Source organism: Mandrillus leucophaeus, unplaced genomic scaffold, assembly GCF_000951045.1.
Source record: "Mandrillus leucophaeus isolate KB7577 unplaced genomic scaffold, Mleu.le_1.0 Scaffold404, whole genome shotgun sequence".
Classification (NCBI taxonomy): domain Eukaryota; kingdom Metazoa; phylum Chordata; class Mammalia; order Primates; family Cercopithecidae; genus Mandrillus; species Mandrillus leucophaeus.
Window position 1 is genome coordinate 44880 of NW_012104299.1, and position 19265 is coordinate 64144.

The following is a 19265-nucleotide window of genomic DNA, read 5'->3' on the forward strand; positions in this document are numbered from 1 at the left end:
AGCTTTCTGGACTACATGCTAGAGTCCATGTATCGCCATCATGGCTTTCTGTTCTCAGAACCTAATGGCGTCTTAAAGAGAGCAAGAGGAGAGCAGGCAGAATAGCGACACACAGCATTGTTTTGCTACTCAAAATCTCAAAACCAAAAACGTCTAAGCTGAGCGGACACTTGGAGAGCTAAGGGGTGCATGGCTTGCAGTGGCTTCTGTGGACTTACGGAAGGTGATTAAAACCCCCTTAGGTCCGGTTTCCCACCAGAAGAATGGGTGTCACACTGCCTGGTCTTCTGGAAAAATCTGATTTGCCTACATCTGTCCTACACCCAGGAAGCAGACACTCCTCTATATTAGGATTAAATTGGCAACCCCCAAATGTTCACAGGCAGCCTTTGGAGAGCAACTGGATTATTCCAAGTCTGCCTTTGTTTGAACTCAAGACGCACCAGGTGTCATCAAATCCAGCTCCCACTCCCAGGCAGCCTCTTCAAAGGCTACCTTCCACTTAGGTGGTTTAGCTGTCTACAAGATTTCATCTTAGGGCCTTGGTCTGGAAATACTGACCTTGTAAGGGGACAGTATCCCCAGGACCAGAAACAGTGTCTGGTAATAGGAACTCAGACCAGCCCAATTCTAAAATTCTCATTGTCAGAATCAGTTATTTGGGTTAAGGCATAAAAGGCTCTTGTAAAATATGTTATCAAAGGGCCATACGTATTACGATGTCTTCAGCCATTAACACCTCTTTGTGACTTCATCAGTGTGACCTCAGAGCCACCCTTAGTCCCTTAGGGCCAGGGCCCAGGGCAGCTGAGTTCTGGTGTGAGGCAAGGAGAAAAGGTTCACAGCCTGTGTTGGGGAGGGGAGAGCACGGACAGGTGTGTCATGTGGAGGGACATGGGTGACAAAAAGGGAAAAAGGGTTCAGAAGGAACGCTGCCAGCTTGACGTGTCTAAGCCAGCCAGACCTCTGTATCAGAGTCACCTTTCGGCCAGATGGTGCAGATCTTGAACGTGAATGGCCAGGCCAGTTGGCAAGTGCACAAGTCCAGCTGCATCTGTGTAAGGAGCTTGGCATCTCAGAGCTGGCCCTGACCTAGGGCCATGAAGTTGGGGGTGCAGGAAGAATATACAGAGGGAATATCGGTTTCTCCTGGGCTTGCGGGGAGCTGCTGGCTTCCTGGAGCCACTGCTGTGATTGGCACTCACATGGGCGGGGCTTCTCCCATGTTCCCAGACAATCAGCTTGCCTGCAGACTCCAGACTCCCACACCCATGCTGGGGCAGTTAGAGCCCTTCTGGAGAAGCAGGGAGAGGACTGGGGTCAAGTGACAACATCTAAGCATGGGTGGCCTGGGCCTGTCAACCACAGGCCTGGGGCTCAGGGGTCACCTGGAGAGAACAGGAAGGGTTGTTTGGCCACCCACAGTCCAGGGATGGGGGAGGCCGACGCTCAGCAGGGCGAAGAGGACATCTGGTCATAGTCAGGGCACTTGAGCAAGGCGGGGTAGTTGCTGTTCATCTGCAGGGAGGCCTCGCTGGAGATGTCGGAGGGGCTGCGGCCCCTGACCCAGGCGTCTGGGTGTAGGAACTGGCCTGAGTAATCGGAGCAGTTGCTCAGCCGAGGGCGGTAGAAGCCAGGGTGGGGCCTGTACATGTCCTCCGCGGTGTACCGCTTCATGAACAGGTACACAGACATCACCCCGGCACTCTACAGGGAGAAGACAGCAGAGGACAGCTCGCTGCTGGGGCCTGCCTCATCTCCCCTGTCTGGGGTTTGCACAGGACACAGCTTGAGTAGGGTGGGAAGTGAACGTGGGGACAGGAGCAGGGCCCTGGGGACATCCTGGTTGGAGGAGACCCAGGAAGGTAAGACTGACACATTCTGGGATGAGGAAGGGAAGTAGGGTGGGTGGTCCAGGGTCCAAAATGCTTGTGGAATGTCCCCTCTCCCCACTCTCCCTGGCTCAGTGGGGCGACACCCAGCCCCAGCCTATCCCTACTTAGGGTGACGGGCTTTACCTCCGTTAAAAGGAAGGAGATGGCGGCGAAGGCAAATGACCACCCATACTTGTAGTTGAAGTAGGTCTCTGCGTCTTTGGTCCTGTTGAGCATCTCGTCGTTAATGCTGGAGATGTAGAGCACCAGGCCCACCACGAGAGAGAGGCCTGGTTGGGCAGCAGGGAAGAGGGGAAGTTTGCTGAGGTGGCACCCACCTCCCTTTGCAATTCAGGAGCAAAGCCGCTGGCCTTGGGGTAACAATGCTCTCAGTGGAGTTCAAAGGAGAGCAGAAACTTTCCTCCCGAGCACCCTGTTTAGACCAGCACCTTCTAGACAGCAGATAGTTTCAGGGAAGAAGCTCCTATATAGCTGCCCTCCTAAGCCATGGGCTAAGCCCAGTCATTCTCACCCTGCTGTGCGTATCTGCCACACAGGCCTGAGCCCCAGCTCTGGACATTCTGATACACCTGGTCTGGGATGAGGACCTGGCACTGTATTTTCTTTTTTTGAGGTGGATTTTCACTCTTGTCGTCCAGGCTGGAGGGCAATGGCGTGATCTCAGCTCACTGTAACCTCTGCCTCCTGGGTTCAAGTGATTCTCCTGCCTCAGCCCCCCGAGGCTGGGATTACAGGTGCCTGCCACCATGTCCGGCTGATTTTGTGTTTTTAGTAGAGACGACGTTTCTCCATGTTGGCCAGGTTGGTCTCGAACTCCTAACCTCAAGTGATCGCCTGCCTCAGCCTCCCAAAGTGCTGGGATTACAGGCGTGAGCCACTGTGCCTGGCACTGCATTTTCTTAAGAGGGCTGTGAACCACTGAGCTAGAAAGTGGCTTTTACAGAACTGAAGGGTAAAATAGGCCCCCTGGGCAGAGAGAGCCAAGATGGTAGGTGGCACCTATCATTGTGGAGTGCCCCCATGTGGTCCATGGTCTATGTAACCCATTTGACCACAAGGTGTGGCCTGTCTGAGATCTTTAGGTAGGGGAGGTAAAGGGAGTTTGTCCAGATTTTGGCAAGCTTTAAATCGGGAGGCCAGGGGGGACCAACCTCCTACTGCCGTTGTGCAAATGACTGCCTCAGGCATCAGTTCTATCAATTAGTAGCTGTAATTGAATCAAGACATAATTAATTACTCTGTTTTGAGCTGTTCAGGTTTAATTCCACTCGCATTATTTTATGAAACTAGGGCATCTGGAAGGATGAATGCTAAAGGAAAATTGGTGTGACTGAAATCTTCCTAGTACTTATGTTTGAATCATTGGTGCCCTAAATGAACCCTCTTTATTGTTATCATTGAAATGACTTCATGTGGCCCATCTCAATCCTAGATTTCTGATCCTGTAGCCCACTGCTGAAAAACCTCATGTATGTCAGAGCTACTGTTTATAGCTTTGGCTATCATGAAGTTCACAGAAGGAAAAAGAAAAAGCTTAACCCTAGGTCTGTACCTCTTGGACTATGTGGAAATATCACCATGGAAAGGCTGGGCTGATGACATTGCTGGTGCTCAATAAATATGTGTTGGGTTGATGCATGGAAGGGTGGAAGGATGGATTGATAGATGGAAGAATGGATGGATGATGGGTTGGTGGGTAGATTGAAAAATGGATGGAAAGAAGTGTGGGTAGGTGTGTGGGTGGGTGGATGGATGAATGGAAGGAGAAAGAAAGAGTGGCTCTTGGGCATCAGACTTTCTGCCATCTGACTCCCAAGCTATGTTGACAAGAAAATATTGGGAAAAGGATCCTAAAATTACTTAGGAGTCAGGTGGTAATCAGAATGCTTGGTATCCAATAGCTGTTTTTCCTTTCTTTCCATCCATCCATCCATCCATCAATTATTCAAGCTATTCACCCATCCATTTTCCATCCAAACATCTTCTCCCCAGGATCCCTAACCAGTCAGTCCGGGGCACCTAAATTACATGCCCCAAGAGCCACTTCTTTGGCCCGAGTCATTATCTCCAAAAGAAAAGGTCTCCACAGGTCATCTTGAAAAGGAGAAAGAGTCCACCTTTATTTACTGTTTTCTTTCCCCTTCTCACTCTACACACCAGCTATGAGTAATCTCATCCATGTCCATGGATTCCTTTCCCACTCCCTAGGCTGATAGCTCTCCAATCTCTGTCTTTGGTCCAAGCCACTCCCATGAGCCCCAGACGCTGACCTCTGGCAGCCTTCCAGACACCTCTTCCCAGATATCAGAAGGATACCTCAAACTCAGCATTTCCCACACTAAACTCATGATCTGCCCAAATCTGCTCCTTCTCTCTGTGATCCCTGAATCAATGATGTGATATGCCATCTACCCAGTGCTCAAGCAAGAAATTGGCACTCACCTTGACTCTTCCCTGGAAGCCTCATCCTAGTTCTGTTGAGTTTACCTCTCGAATGTCACTCGAACCCTCTCATTTCTTTCTTCTCCACCATCAACCCCCTGTTTGGGCCATCACCTCTACTATTGGAATAGGCTCTTGCCTAGTCTCCCTGCCTCCTGTCTTGCTTCCCTCCCTGCCTCCATTCCCCAGCATGGTCATTCTAAAATCCAAACCCGATCGTGTCATCCCTTGGCTCAAAATCCATCTAAGGCTTCTCCTAAAGTCCGAAATCCAGAAGATGACCTCAGATGCCTTCCCCAGTCTCTCTTCTCACTACAGTTTTCCTTGCACCTGCCATGATGAGCTATGATTACACTCAGTTCCCCCAATGCTTCATCCTCCCTCTTCCCTCCAGGCTACTTTTCCACCCCCACCCCCAACCTCACTTCTTTGCCTAATGCTTACTCATCCTTTAGCTTGCCTCCTCCTGGTAGTCTTCCATGACCAATCTTTGCCCTGAGTTTCAGCCACTGGTCTTGACCCCTATTGCAGTCCTTGCTGGCCACCATTCATAGTCCTATTCACACTGGGTTCCTATCTCCTGTCTACTGTTTGTATCTCCCATTACACTGCTCTTTTTGTAGGCAGTGATGCCAGCAGCCAGAATAAGTCCTGGTAGATACCATGAATGAATAAAAAGAAGAAAACTGAAGTACAACCTGGCATCAGTCCAGGAAGACAAGTCTATGTTGAAGGGGTCTAGGAGGGTTTATGGTGTGGTGTGTGTGACTGGAGAGGGAAGGAGACAGCAGGAGTCTCGGGAGGACAGCTGGGGGATGGGGGGGGGTGAAGGATCCATTATTCCAAAGGCAGATTGTGTTTAATATTCATGTACAAACATGAAGACGTAGCCCCTTCAAAAACAGGAATACTCAAGATAGTGGGAATTAAAAAGTCCTTAGGGATAGTGATGTGTGGAGTGAGGAAGGAACCCTGGGTTCCAATCCCAGATTTGCCTGAGGGGAGCCTGTGCAGTCACCCCTCCTGTGGAGCCTCTGTTGCTCTTCTGGAAGATAATAATGGGCCCAGGGTCCTCAGATGTTTCCTCCAGCTCTGACTCAATTCTGTCTGGATGACTGACTCAGCCTTTCCTAATTCCAGGAGTTCCCAATGCAGAGTCATTTGGGAGTTAAACAGCAAAAGTCCAGGGTTGCCGGGCATGGTGGCTCATGCCTATAATCCCAGAACTTTGGGAGGCCAGGGCAGTTGGATCGCTTGAGATCAGGAGTTTGAGATCAACCTGGCCAACATGGAAAAACCCTACCTTTACCAAAAATACAAAAATTAGCCAGGTATGATGGCAGGCACCTGTAATCTCAGCTACTTGGGAGGCTGAGGAAGGAGAATTGCTTGAATTCAGGAGGTGGAGGTTGCAGTGAGCCGAGATCGTGCCACTGCACTCCAGCATGGGTGCCAAAGCAAGACTCTCTCCAAAAAAAAAAAATTCAGGGTGCAAGGAAAGAAAACAACACAACTTACCTGAGAGGATAAAGAAGATGCCAGAGACAAAGGCCAGTATTGTCCGGTGGGGACGGATGTGTCCAATGTTGCTCAGGATAAACCCAATGAACATGAAGAAGAGGCTGACCAGAGGGAATGGTGTGGCTGAGCGGATCATCTCTAATTAACGGGACAAAAAGGCAGCCTGTTAGTCTCCAGGCCTGACTCATTCCTCATCATTTCGAGTTGAGTGTTCTTGGCAGTGTCTACCAACAGGTCCTCAAATCCCCACCCCTGCAGGGGTTCCCCAGACTCCACCCCTATCAGGTGGCCTGGGGATCTCCCATTATTAGCAAGACTTTTGTCCCTGAGGTGGGCCTGGAAGGTCTGACTTCAAGTGTCAGCATCTTCAGGGCCTCTGTCATTTCCCCCAGGCATAAGCTGCTACCCTCCTGGGGGTCTACATTGTCTGCCAATATGGAGTCCATACTGCCGGCAAATACGGCAGTTGTGGAAGGGCCAGGTCATTCCATCTTGCTTCCTCTTCCAGGCAGATTCACCATTTCCTTGGGCAAGGGGTTGCTCTGAATGGTGCAGGGGACAGTTACAGCCTCTGTTTTCTTCAACTTGTAATTAGTTGGGTAGCAGTTCCGTTGGGGCTAGTCTTTGTCCCTGGTTCCTGAGAGATAACCTCTAAATTCTTGGAATTTTCCAAGGATGGGAGTGTCTCCATTATTCACAGTAGGTCTCTCAACCACACCTGAGTTTTTGCTTACCAGGTGACTCAGGATGGGGGCCAGAAACACCAACCACGGGATTAGAAGATTGGGGTTTTGAGCCAGGTGATATCAGTCTGGCCTCTAGGGAAGGTAAGGGGCTGGAGGGTGAGTTCAGTTACATGATCAATAATGTACTCAATCATGCCTATGTACTGAAACCCAATAAAAACTCTGGACACCAAAGCTCAGTTGAGCTTCCTGGTTGATGAACACATCAATGTGTGAAGATGGTGACACAACCTGATTCCGTGGAGAGAAGACTCTGAAGCTCCACATTCAGGACCCACCCCCAGACCTTGCCCTATGTGTCTCTTCATCTGGCTGGTCCTGATTTGTGTCCTTTGTAATAAAATTGGAATGGTAAGTATAGCACTTTCCTGAGTTCTGTGAGTCATTTTTGCAAATTATTGAACCTGACGGAGTTACAGGAGCTCCCATATTTGGAACTAATTGGTCAGAAGTGCAGGAGGCCAGGGACCTCTGAACTTGCAGCTGGCATCTGAAATAAGGGTAGTCATGCTAGGGGCTGAGACTTTAAACCTGTGGAGTCTCTGTTAACTCCAGGCGATTAGTATCAGAATAGCATTGCAATATTGCAAGTTCATACTGGGGGCAGAACTGACTCTGTTGAGGTCAAGGCCATAAAGTCAGGCTCCCTGGGATCCAGAGAGCTCAGTTCCCTGATTGATGCCTGGCTCAGTAGACTAGAAGACTCCAGCAACCTGTTTTCACTACTGGAAAATTAAGCTGTAGTGAACTCAGGTCAGCATACCCAGTGGAGTCTAAGGGCATTCCTCTTGAGAAATATGCTGGCACCCTGACTCTTCCCTCTGCCCTGCTCCTCTCTGTCCAGCCAGTGGCCCAGGTTGCCAGACTCAAGGCACTTACTCAGAACATTGACTGTGGACTCAGATGTCAGCTGGGTGTTCATGGGCATCACATATTCTATGGTGAAGCAACGCCCCCGCTCCTCACCTGTGGAGACAAGAATCACATTTCCAGGTCCTTCTTGAACATGGATTTGAAGTTAGTTCATTCAAATGGTATTTCCAAGTGTTTTTAGCATCTTTGACCTGCTGTGTCTTTGCACCTGAGCTGGATCCAAACCCTATGGGGGTCCTGTCCCTGGCTCATAGCCCACAGCAGGGGTGGAGGCATGTCCTGACATGACAACCTTCCTGGAGAAGCACCTGTGTGAGGATGGACCCAAGCACCAAGAGTCACATGAAAAGAGGTTGGTATTGCAAACTCTCCATGCTGAGTGAACAACTGGTGCCATCTCACTGCGTTTGGCCAGATGGGGCTGACAATGGTGCATAGCTGACTTAGATTGTCCAGTGTGGGTGTCATGGAGCAGAACTCCAAAAGCCTTGTCAACCACCCTGGAAACCAGATCCTAGTGACTTCAAACTCCAGATTTAAGCACAGACCAATGCCATGCAGTCTGGGGCAGAAGAAGTCAGAGTTGGATGCCATTCCCATGGCAGACTCAACACCTTGAGATATCTTCCCTGCTAAATACTGGTGGGAACCAATACCCACTCCAACCCACAAAGCTGTACTATAAAGCTGGGAGGAAAAAGGCTGGGAGAGCCAAACTGTATGTCTTCCCAATGCACACATAAGTTACAGGTCCCTACCAAGAAAAGCCCAGTGACCACACTGTGGCAATCCAGGCCAGCCCAGGCTTGCAGCTAGTCTTGTATAACTTGGATATGCTTTTCTTGTGCAGGCTAGTCTTGGGCCATGATAAAGGGATAAAGGATAGAATTCTTGGAGTGGTAACTTGAAAGGTTACAGAGAAGCCCTAGTGAGTAAAAAGGCAGGTCCAGATAAGTGGGGTCAAAACCTCTACCATGCAGCAGAAGCTGGAGGGACCTGCTCATGCATTTCCTCTGTGCCATTTTATGGAGGAACAGAGAAACTACCAAGTATCTTCTATTCTATAAACTAGTGGATGCAAGGAAGCTGAGTTAAGGAGACTTAACCTCTTTGAATCTTCATTTCTGCATTTGCAAAGTGGAAATAACAAGTACTGTCTTGCAGTATTGTTGGGAGGATTATATGGGATCAATACTTCAGTGAGCTAAGGTATGCATGAACATTTGAGATCTGTGCAGTGTCATTTGCATCCAGTCCTGGGAGCAGAGTGTGGGGAAGGCATAGTTACATTCATCTTTCAGGAAGGAAGACCTGGGAGGTGAAAACACTGGCTCAAATGGACATTGAGAATCAGGACTTGAGTTTGGAACAGGGTCCCAGTCACTGCAGGGAGCACCACCCGCCATATATAGGGATCATCCATGGTGAATGGTCTCCTTCCAGCATCTCTTGGCCATCTCTTCCCAGGGAGGGACCTCTTGGGGCAGGTGATGTCAGGGGGCAGGGCTGTCCCCAACCCTGTGCACCTTTACCTGCAAGGAAGCAGACCCGCCAGAGGCCTGAGTGCAGGGACATCTTGATCTCGGTGCTCTGGTTCTGGGGTACAATCACACCCTCCTCCAGGTACAGCCAGTAGTCAGTGCTGACCGCGATACCCAGGAGGCCCAGGCCACAGACAGCAAAGACGCTGCTCAGCAGGGTCAGGGCCTTCCTCCCGCAGGCACTCATCTTCCTGGACCGTTGCTGGGCGGCCAGTTGTCACACTCCCACCAGCACGGACTGTGCTCTGGGGCCAGGGAGAGTGGGTGAGCAGGTGGCAGTGCTCACGGCTCTGAGAAGACAAAGATGAGGAGCCAGTAACTAAAGTCAACCCCCAACCTGGCTCAATGGATGGGTAAAGACCACCAGGCCACCCCCAGGACACCAAGTCACCGAAACAGAGGTGCCACCCTCTCCCCAACCCCGCAGCAATTCAGAACATTCTTGGCATGCCACTGCAAGGACCCCCTTGTCCTCTCTGGGAGTCCCCTTGCTGGGTACTGCCATTCATTCATTCATTCATTCATTCATTCATTCATTTCATTCATTCAGCAACCCATTGTGCCAGACATGGGAGATACAAAAATGAACATGACACTATCCTTGTCATTGAAGGGCTTCCCATCTGGAAGAAAAAATGCACCCCCAAAGCAATTAAATGCAGCCCTTTGAGGGCTGTGGTAGAGACCTGTCCAGGAAGTAGAGAGGAAGAATGGAGGAGAGCACTCTGCTGGGTGAGCTTCTCTGTGTTGAAAAGGATTCTGAGGCTCAAATACACTCTGTGAGAGATGCTGGCTCCAGACAGGACACTGGCAGCAGCCTTGGGAAGGAGTAGAGGGGCAGGGAAGACTTCTTGGAGGAAGGTATCCTCCTCATGTGACACTAATCAGTTGCAGGACTGGGTCAACACAAGTAAAGAAGCCACACCACAGTCCAAGTGCAACAGCCTCCTAAATCCACCTAATCAGAAATGGGCTGACTCTTGCCTGCTCAGCACACTATGTTGGCAGGGGCCAGCTCTGAATGAGAAAAATAGAAGCTAAGTGTCTATGCAAGGTCAACCACAAGCCCCACCTGCTGATACCTGCCAGGGTCAGGCACTGGACTTGGAGCTAGAAAACAGTGGAGAGCGAGGCAGATGGATGCCAGTCCCCATGGAGCCCATAGCCAGTCTCAGGGCTCCTGTGCTCTGGCTGTAATCTAGAATCACCTAGGAAGTGTCTAAAAATCCCTGATACCCTGGCGCTGCTCCAAGAGATTCTGATACAACTGGGCTCAAGTGGGGCCTGGGCAACGGTATTTTTTAAATGCTGCCAAGTGATTCTAATGTGTAGCCAAAGTTCAGAACAATTGGTCTTTGCTACTCCAATGTGATCTATGGACCAGTCACATGGGTATCACCAGGCAGCTGGTTAGAAAAATAGATTATCTGGCCTTTCCAACATCCTAAATTGAAATCTGCATTTTAACAGGATCCAGGTGAGTTGTCTGCCTACTAAAATCTGAGAAGTGCTATGCCAATCAAACAGGTGATGGCATTGTAATGTAGCAACTGCTATGATGGGGAAAACCCAGGATACGACAAGGGCCCAGAAGGGGTCATCCAGTGGGGCTGGAGGGGGCAGGAAGAGCCATCTCTAGAAGATGGTGAGGCCTGGGGCAACTCAGAAAGGTTGTGTCACCCAAGCCAGCCGTGGCTGCAAGTTTGCTATACACTGTCAGCATCTTTCACTGGCTCCTTGCAATATTGCAAAGTCAGAACTTTCGAAACGGGATGTTAGTGATGTTTAGGAAAGAGGTGCAGCAGTGCTTTGGTGCAGTCCACCAATATCAGGGCTCCAGTGGTGTCCTAGGGCCCTACCCCAGGGGTGGTATCATGTCCCAGTTGAGATCCGAGGCACGGGTGGGTATTGAGACAGCTGAAAAGGGATAGAAGCCAGATTTGTCTGCAGAGTCTGAGTTGACCGTAGGAGGAGAGTGGGAGAGATTAGAGCCTCTTTGTGAGAAGGGGTTGGGCGGTGCATGCTGGCCCTGATTCCATAGCACCCGCCCTGCCCTAGCAGTTGATCACGGGAAAGTTGATTGATCTACAGAGTGAGCCACACATTGGCTTCCTGGAGGCATGCGTGAGTCTATGTCCATGTTTGCAAGGCTGAAGAGCACAGAGTTTTAAGCCACAATGATCCTCCCTGTGTTGGCTTTGACAAAAGAGAGAGAAATGAAATGCCAAACAGTCAGCCCTCTCCATGCAGCCAAGTCATTGTCCCTGCAACAGGGTGGGCAGAGGGGAGCAGGACAGCTTGTATCTAGCACAGGTATCTACTAAAGCGCCTATAAGCCCTGTGCTTGCAGCTGCGGAAGAGGCGACAAAATCAGAGGTGTTGCTGCTTGTAGAGTTTGTGAGCTGGAAAAATGGGAAACCACAGCATCCCGTTCTGACTGAAGGTGGGGTAGCATCGTAACAGGCAGAATCCAGGTCCTGAGGAAGAGAAGCCGACTCCTAGCGGAGGCCCAGGGCAAGGCTGCTGCCAATTGGTGGGAAGCAGTCGTGACATTGTAATGATAGTATTTTTATATTAGTAGTAGTTAGCCAAATACTGTCATTTACACTTGAAGCTCACAAAGTCCCAACATCTGCCAAAGGAAATGGAATTGAAACCCCAAAGATGGTTAGCAGGAGTAAGCGGATCAGTGGAGAACAAAGGGATATGGCTCCCATAGGCGAACAGAGCCTTGAACTTACAACACTCAACCATGCTACTAAACATCCATGTAAGGTTGGGAAATTAACCCCTCTTCTTTGGTTTGGATAAGGTGGTTTGTTTGTCCCCACCAAAGCTCATGTTGAAATTTGATCCTCAATGTGGCAGTGTTGGGAAGTGGGCCTAGGAAGGTGTCCGGGGTCACGGGATCCCTCAGGAATGGCTTGGTGCTGTTATCATGGTGGTGAGTTCTCTGCTGTGTTGTGATGCCATATGAAAGCCTTCATCACAGGCCAGGGATATGGCCTTGAATGTTTCAGCCTGCAGAACCAAGAGCTAAATAAACCTCTTTTCTTTGTAAATTATCCAGTCTCACATATTCTCTTATAGCAACACAGAACAAATGAAGACACTCTCTGAAGCCTAATTTTCTCCTGGATAACATGGAGGAAGAGACTAATAATAAAAGCTAAAGTATATTGAATGTTTATCATCGTTTGACATCCTGTTAAGTACTTTACTCCCTATTCTAATCCTGGCTATTCTATTACCATCCCCATTTTACAAGTGAGCAAACTGAGATCAGAGAGGTTAAGAAGCTTACACAAGAGCACTCAGCTGGCAAATGGTGGTACCTGCATTTGAACCTTACCTTGCCCCACTCCCAAGCCCTTTTACAAGGCTTGCATTCTCAAACTCCCACCCCCATGAGTTTATCCAAAGTGGGTTCTATGGAGCAATAATTCCATGGAATATTCTAGAAAAAGTGAGTCTGGTTAAAAGGAAAGAAGAAAAAACAACCAGCTTGTGAGAAGCACTGCACCTAGCTCTTGAAGAACTGCATTGCACATTATGGTAAAGACTTTGAAAAGCTTGATTAGCTTTGCTTATTTCAGTATTTTCCAAACTTAATTGAGGAAAAAAAAAAAAAAAGACATCATGTTCTGTGAAACCCACTTTGGGAACCACACTACCTGCCACGAAGAATAGGAAGACCTGCCTTGCTCACTCCACAAAATTGCTGGTGTGATTAAATGCGACAGCAGATACGACTATGCTTTGAAAAAAATCTAAAGCATGATCCTGGCATAAGGTATTGTTATTAAGCAACAGTGGACTAAGCCCCTGCGTCTTGCAGAGAGAATGGATCAGAACTTCCGAAGCATGACTGCTGTTGCCTGGTTGAAGCTGAGCAGCCAATCTTAATGTTAAGCTTGGCGGGGAGATGAAAAAGCTTCATGTCTTGGAGATTTGAAAAGATGAAAGTGGAGAGGAGATTGGATCTTAATCTACAAAAGCAAGAAATGAAAGAGGCTGAAAGTGACCTTGCCTGCCAGACTCGACAACAGCAGATCCTAAAGCCTGGAACAGACCTAGGAAAACCAAAAAGTTTCATCTATTTCCAGAGTATGTAATACACTTATGGAATGCTACCTGGGGTGAAAAACAGCAATCTTATTCATTACAAAATTATATCTATGCTTTTATTACGTAAGCCTATTTATTTATAAATAAATAATGTTATTGACTGAGTATTGGTTAGCCCCCAGGCACTGTGCAAAGCCCTTCATGTACAGGGTTTCATCAGGACCTCACGATAACCCCATGAGTAGATGGGATTAGTCCCACTTTGTGGATGGAGAAACTCAGGGTTACAGATGTGGAGTAGCCTACAGGAAATCATAGGTGAGTGGTAGGCTGGTTTTAAACCCTGGTCTAACTCCAAAGTCTATGCTTGGACTACATCATCTCCCTGCTGAAGAAATATGGGTTCAAAGAGTGTTGGGAAGAAGGAAAATCATCCAAAGTAGGTCACTCAGGCAATCTAGAAATGTATGAGACACAGTATTTGGAAATGTTTCTTTAGAAGTGGCCAAGTGTCACATAAAGGCTTCTCGTTTGATACTATAGGGCATATTGTTGGGAGTCATCCAGCCATATCTTCTGGTAGCTTCTTGGAGGTGCACTATGACCCAGGATTTCTACTTCTGAAACCCACCTTGTGGGGTGGCAGGACTAATATTTCCCTCAAACTACACACAGGAAACCAAAATCCAGAGGGGAGAAGTACCTGGGATTATCCAGCCAGTTACTTGGAAAGATAAAAGTGTGCACTAGAAATATTTTAGATCCTGACCCAGTACTTTTTTTTCTGTATTGCACAGAAAATTATATAACACAGAAAATGAAAATTACCTGCGCTTTCCCACTCTGAGAACACCATCATTATTAATATCTTAGTTCATTGCCTTTTAGTCTTTTTCCTACATAGTTGTGCATGTGTTAAATATTCTCCCACCCAGTGTCTTCAGTAGGGACAGGAGTGACCTTGAATGCACCCTAGTCTGGACTGCATTCCTAGGCCCTTGTTCGAGCTTCTGCTTTTACACGGTTCCTTCTCTATCCCACGAATCTCACGTTCATTTGATTTTTCTTATAGGAGAGGAGCCATTTTTTATAAGTTGCTACCACAAGAGAAAATGTTTACACTATAATAGTAAATGAATGAAGTTGAATGCAACATCACACTTTTAACCTAAACTCAACTGTAAACAAAATTCACAGACTGGAAAGAAATAACCCAAAATGTTGATGGTGGCTGCTTCCAGGTAATTAGGTTATGCATTTTTTTTTTTAAATACTTCTCTGTGCTCAACAAAGTTTCTCAAAGAACATGTATTGTTTCCAGAATCAGAGAAGAAAACTAAATCAAAGATGAGAGTGATCTATTCTCCAATCACTGCCCTTGTATACAAAAGTGCAGGGCTCCAGCTAATCTCCTGGGGTAGAGATGCCAACATGTAGTGTCATCTTTTGAGGACTGGCTTCCAGAAGCAGGCAGCCTTCTTGAGCTTTTATTATTATTTTTATTTATTTATTTATTTATTTATTTATTTATTTTTGAGACGGAGTCTCGCTCTGTAGCCCCAGGCTAGAGTGCAGCCGCGCAATCTTGGCTCACTGCAAGCTCCGCCTCCCGGGTTCACGCCATTCTCCTGCCTCAGCCTCCCAAGTAGCTGGGACTACAGGGGCCCGCCACTGTGCCCAGCTAATTTTTTTTGCATTTTTAACAGAGACGGGAGCTTTTTAAGATGATTACCAAGGCATGATTACCTCTAAGTATCAGCTTGTTAATTATCAGGAATTAACAGTTGCTAATTATCATCCATGACTAGCAACTAGGGAGAAATGTCTTGTGGAGATTAAATCATTAATGGCACATTCCCCTGCTCAAGCCAACAATAAAAGGACTTGCAATGAAGTGCTTAGGTGCCCAGAGGTAGATAGAGGTTACAGGAGCAAGTGAGAGCCCAGTTATCAACTGCTGGGAAGGATGGATAGGGTTTAATTGGAGAGAAGGAGGAAGAAAGTGGAAAAAGAGTCAAATACAGACACCCTGATCTCAGTTTCCTACTGGTCCAGAGAAAACTCAGAGTGCTTTGATAAAGGGTTCATGGTGTAGGGGTTCTTGACAAGGCTTTGGAGTCAGTGACAAGAGCTGCTCCTGGGAGCTTGTCCAGTGACTCAGTGTCAGCATGGCCAGTGTCCAGCAGGATGGGCTGGTTACCAGAGGAAAACCCCCAGTGCTTCTCTGGCCCTGCCTGCTTCCCACTATGCTGATCCCCATTATCTTCCTTGGTTGTGAAAAAATGACCACAAAATCTTTGACACTCCACTAAGAGGCGGGGGCCCTGTCTTCTGTCCATGAGTCTAGGCAGCGTTGTGACTGCTTTGACAAATAAAGTACACAGAAGTGATGCTATGTGACTTTTTTTTTTTTTTTTTGAGATGGAGTTTCACCCTGTCGTCCAGGCTGGAGGTGCAATGGCGTGATCTCCCTCACTGCAAACTCCGCCTCCCAGGTTCAAGAAATTCTCCTGCCTCAGCCTCTCGAGTAGCTGGGATTGCAGGTGCCCACCACTATGCCCAGCTAATTTTTGTATTTTTAAGCAGAGATGTGGTTTCACCATGTCAGCCAGGCTGGTCTTGAACTCCTGACCTCAAGTGATTTCACCTGCCTCAGCCTCTCAAAGTGCTGGGATTACAGGTGTGAGCCACCACACCTCACACTATGTGACTTCCGAGGCTGGGTCATAAGAGGAGATGTAGCTTCCACCAGGTTCTCTCTGGAGTTCACTCAGGGGAAGCCAGCCTCATGTAAGAAACCTGACACCCTGGGACCACCATGCTTTAGAACAGGGTTTCTCCACCTTAACCCTATGGACATTTGTGGCTGAATATTTCTTTGTTTCTGGGGGCTGTCATGTGCATTGCAGGATGGCGTCCTTAGCCTCTATCCACCAGATGTTAGTAGCACTCTAGTTGTAATAGACAAAAGTGTCCCTTTGATGGGAAAACCACCTCTGGTTGAGAACCACTTGTTTAGAGAGTATGTGCAGGTGCTCTGCTTGACAGCCCAACTAAGCTTCCAACCAATATCCAGCACTAGCTGCTAGCCATGGGATTGGGCCATCTTGGATGGACATCCAGCCCAGTTGAGCCTTTGGATAACTGCAGCCCCAGCCAACATCTGACTGCATCTGCATGAGAAGCTCCATGTAAAAACTGCCTAGTTGAGCACTTCCCAAATTCCACACCTATAAAATCATGAGTACAATAAAACAGTTGCTGTTTTATACCATTATGTTTCAAGATAATTTGATACACAATGGAAGTTACCCAAATAACTTCTTTACTCACTAACTTAGCTCCTTCTTACTACCTTGATGCGATATAAATTCCAGGCATGGCCTTGTCCAGAATGTGACAGTGACGGAGGGCCTGGGGGTCATAGTTTAGTCCCCAGAGTTTACAGCTACATGGGGGAGTGAATGGCACATGGAAGTAGGCAAATCTGGGATGTAATGCTGGCTCTCCCATGTACCATCCTGGGCCAGTCACATGACCATGCTAAACCTCAGTTTCTTCATCTGTAAAACAGGGATAACTTCATAAGAGTTATTGTGAAGACTTATGAAAGACTTGCCAAGTAAGTCTGGGTTACCTCATGCCATCTCGGTACAATGCTGCAATCAAAAAGTAGCACAACCTGGCCAGGCGAGGTGGCTCACACCTGTAATCCCAGCACTTTGAGAGGCCGAGTCAGGGAAATCACTTGAGGTCAGGAGTTTGAGACCAGCCTGGCCAACTTGGTGAAACCCCATTTCTACGAAAAATACAAAAATTAGCCAGGCATGATGGCACACACCTGTAATCCCAGCTACTCAGGAGGCTGAGGCAGGAGAATCGCTTGAACCTGGGAGGTAGAGGTTGCAGTGAGCCAAGATTGCGCCATCGCACTCCAACCTGGATGACAGAGTGAGACTCCATCTCAAAAAGATTTAAAAAAAGGAAGAAGAAGAAAGAAAGAAGCACAACCTGATACCCAAAAAGCGATAACAAGGCAGATTTAATAAGGTAAATTTGCCCCTGAAAAGGGCAAAATGGCTCAGACTTTCTCATCTTTGTCCAGCTCTCCAAATTCTATGGCAGTTGCTCCCTGCAGAATTTTATTTTCCATCCCTGACAAATTTCAGCCCTCCTGTCTCCTCTCTCACCTCCATATCAACGAATTGGAGAGATTTTAGTTTTTTCTGATGTGAGGAGATAAAAATGCTCTGTTTAATGATGTAAAAGTTGTCTTCACGGTGGACAGAGTGGCATCTCGGTAGACAAAGGATAAATATAATATTAGCAAACATGGGTCAGGTGTGTACTAAGGACATGTCAAGCACAGCAGGGACTCAGCATCAGAAGGGGGTGTGTCACCTGGAGACTGGAGACCTCTAGGTGTCATTACAGTCGTGCTCTTTCAACCTGGGATCCTCTTAGTTAGAGACACTGGCCCCTAACAAGTGGTCATGAAGCTGCCAGCTAATGGGGGAGGGAGGGCCTGATGAATGGCCCCTTTTCCCTGCTGGTCCCGCCAAACTCTCTCTGCCACATTGTTGAGGCACTTTGGAGAGTGAGCATTGCTGGGCAGGGATTCCTGTCCTTTGACAAAAACAAAACCCCAGGATTATGCTTTTGGAGTGTGAGGCGCTCTCTGCCCCGAGACTAAGAGCAAAGCCACAGCTAGCCTGTATGCCAGGAGTCCAGGCTACAGAGCTGAGGATACCAAGCTCTGGCATACCCCTGCCACACTGCATTCCAAAACTTCCTGGAGTGGAGATCAGTGTCTAATACAACTCCTCTCATCCTTGGTTTGGCAGGAGGTAACTGATGGTCCAGTTTCCATAGGGACCAAGGGGCATGATGGGCACCCACCAAGGGTCACTGCTCTTAACAAAAGAAGTCCAGCTGGAGAGAGAGCTGACAATGCCTTTACTGAAAGTCCAACAAAATGTCTCATAAATATCACAATATTTCCTCAAAGACATGGACATAAACACCAAGTAGGAGGGTCATCTAGCCAGGTAGCACTAACCGAGTAGTTATAATAGTAATTCTATCATTGTTGTCTTTGCAGAAATTTTCTATGCATTTAAAATAGAAGGCCAATCCTAAGAAAAACAACAAAGCTGAAGGCATCATGCTACATTACTACAAACTATACTACAAGGCTACAGTAATCAAAACAGCATGGCACTGGTACCCAGACACAGAGATCGATGTAACAGAATAGATATCTCAGAAATGAGATCACACATCTACAACCATCTGATCTTCAAAAAACCTGACAAAAATAAGCAATGGGGAAAGGATTCCTTATTTAATAAACAGTGCTTGGAAAACTGGCTAGCCATATGCAGAAAACTGAAACTGGACCCCTTCCTTACACCTTATACAAAAATTAACTCAGGATGGATTAAAGACTTAAATGTAAAATCCCAAACCATAAAAACCCTAGAAGAAAATATAGCCAATACTATTCAGGACACAGGCATGGGCAAAGATTTTATGATGAAATCACCAAAAGCAATTGCAACAAAAGCAAAAATTGACAAATGGGATCTAATCAAACTAAAGAGGTTCTGTACAGCAAAAGAAACTGTCATCAAAGTGAACAGACAGATGACGGAATGGGAGAAAGTTTTTGCAATCTACCCATCTGACAAAGGTCTAATATCCAGAATTTACAAGGAACTTAAACAAATTTACAAGAAAAAAAGCCAACCCCATAAAAAGGTAGACAAAGGACATGAACAGACACTTCTCAAAAGCAGACATTTATGTGGCCAACAAACATATGAAAAAAAGCTCAACATCACTGATCACTAGAGAAATACAAATCAAAACCACAATGAGATACCATCTTGTCAGTCAGAATGGTGATTATTAAAAAGTCAAGAAAAAATAGATGCTGGCAAGGCTGTGTATGGAAAATAGACAAATAGCTAATGCTATTAGGTTATGGGTTGATAAATGTGGCAAACCACCATGACACACGTTTACCTAGGTCCCTATGGAAACTGGACCATCAGTTACCTCCTGCCAAACCAAGGATGAGAGGAGTTGTATTAGACACTGATCTCCACTCCAGGAAGTTTTGGAATGCAGTGTGGCAGGGGTATGCCAGAGCTTGGTATCCTCAGCTCTGTAGCCTG

General features: G+C 47.4%; 1 protein-coding gene across 1 annotated transcript in view; it reads right to left on the minus strand.

The window, feature by feature from the left end:
* Positions 1 to 1203: 1203 nt before the first annotated feature.
* Positions 1204 to 19265, minus strand: part of CACNG5 (calcium channel, voltage-dependent, gamma subunit 5) — a 63644-nt gene continuing 45582 nt past the window's right edge. Inside the window, exons 2-6 of the mRNA XM_011992143.1 lie at positions 9010 to 9308; positions 7484 to 7570; positions 5856 to 5996; positions 2019 to 2164; positions 1204 to 1707 (exon numbers count right to left, since the gene is read on the minus strand). Of these exons, the coding sequence (XP_011847533.1) occupies positions 1450 to 1707; positions 2019 to 2164; positions 5856 to 5996; positions 7484 to 7570; positions 9010 to 9205 (828 nt within the window). The 5' untranslated portion in view covers positions 9206 to 9308 and the 3' untranslated portion in view covers positions 1204 to 1449. The remainder of the gene's footprint in view (positions 1708 to 2018; positions 2165 to 5855; positions 5997 to 7483; positions 7571 to 9009; positions 9309 to 19265) is intronic.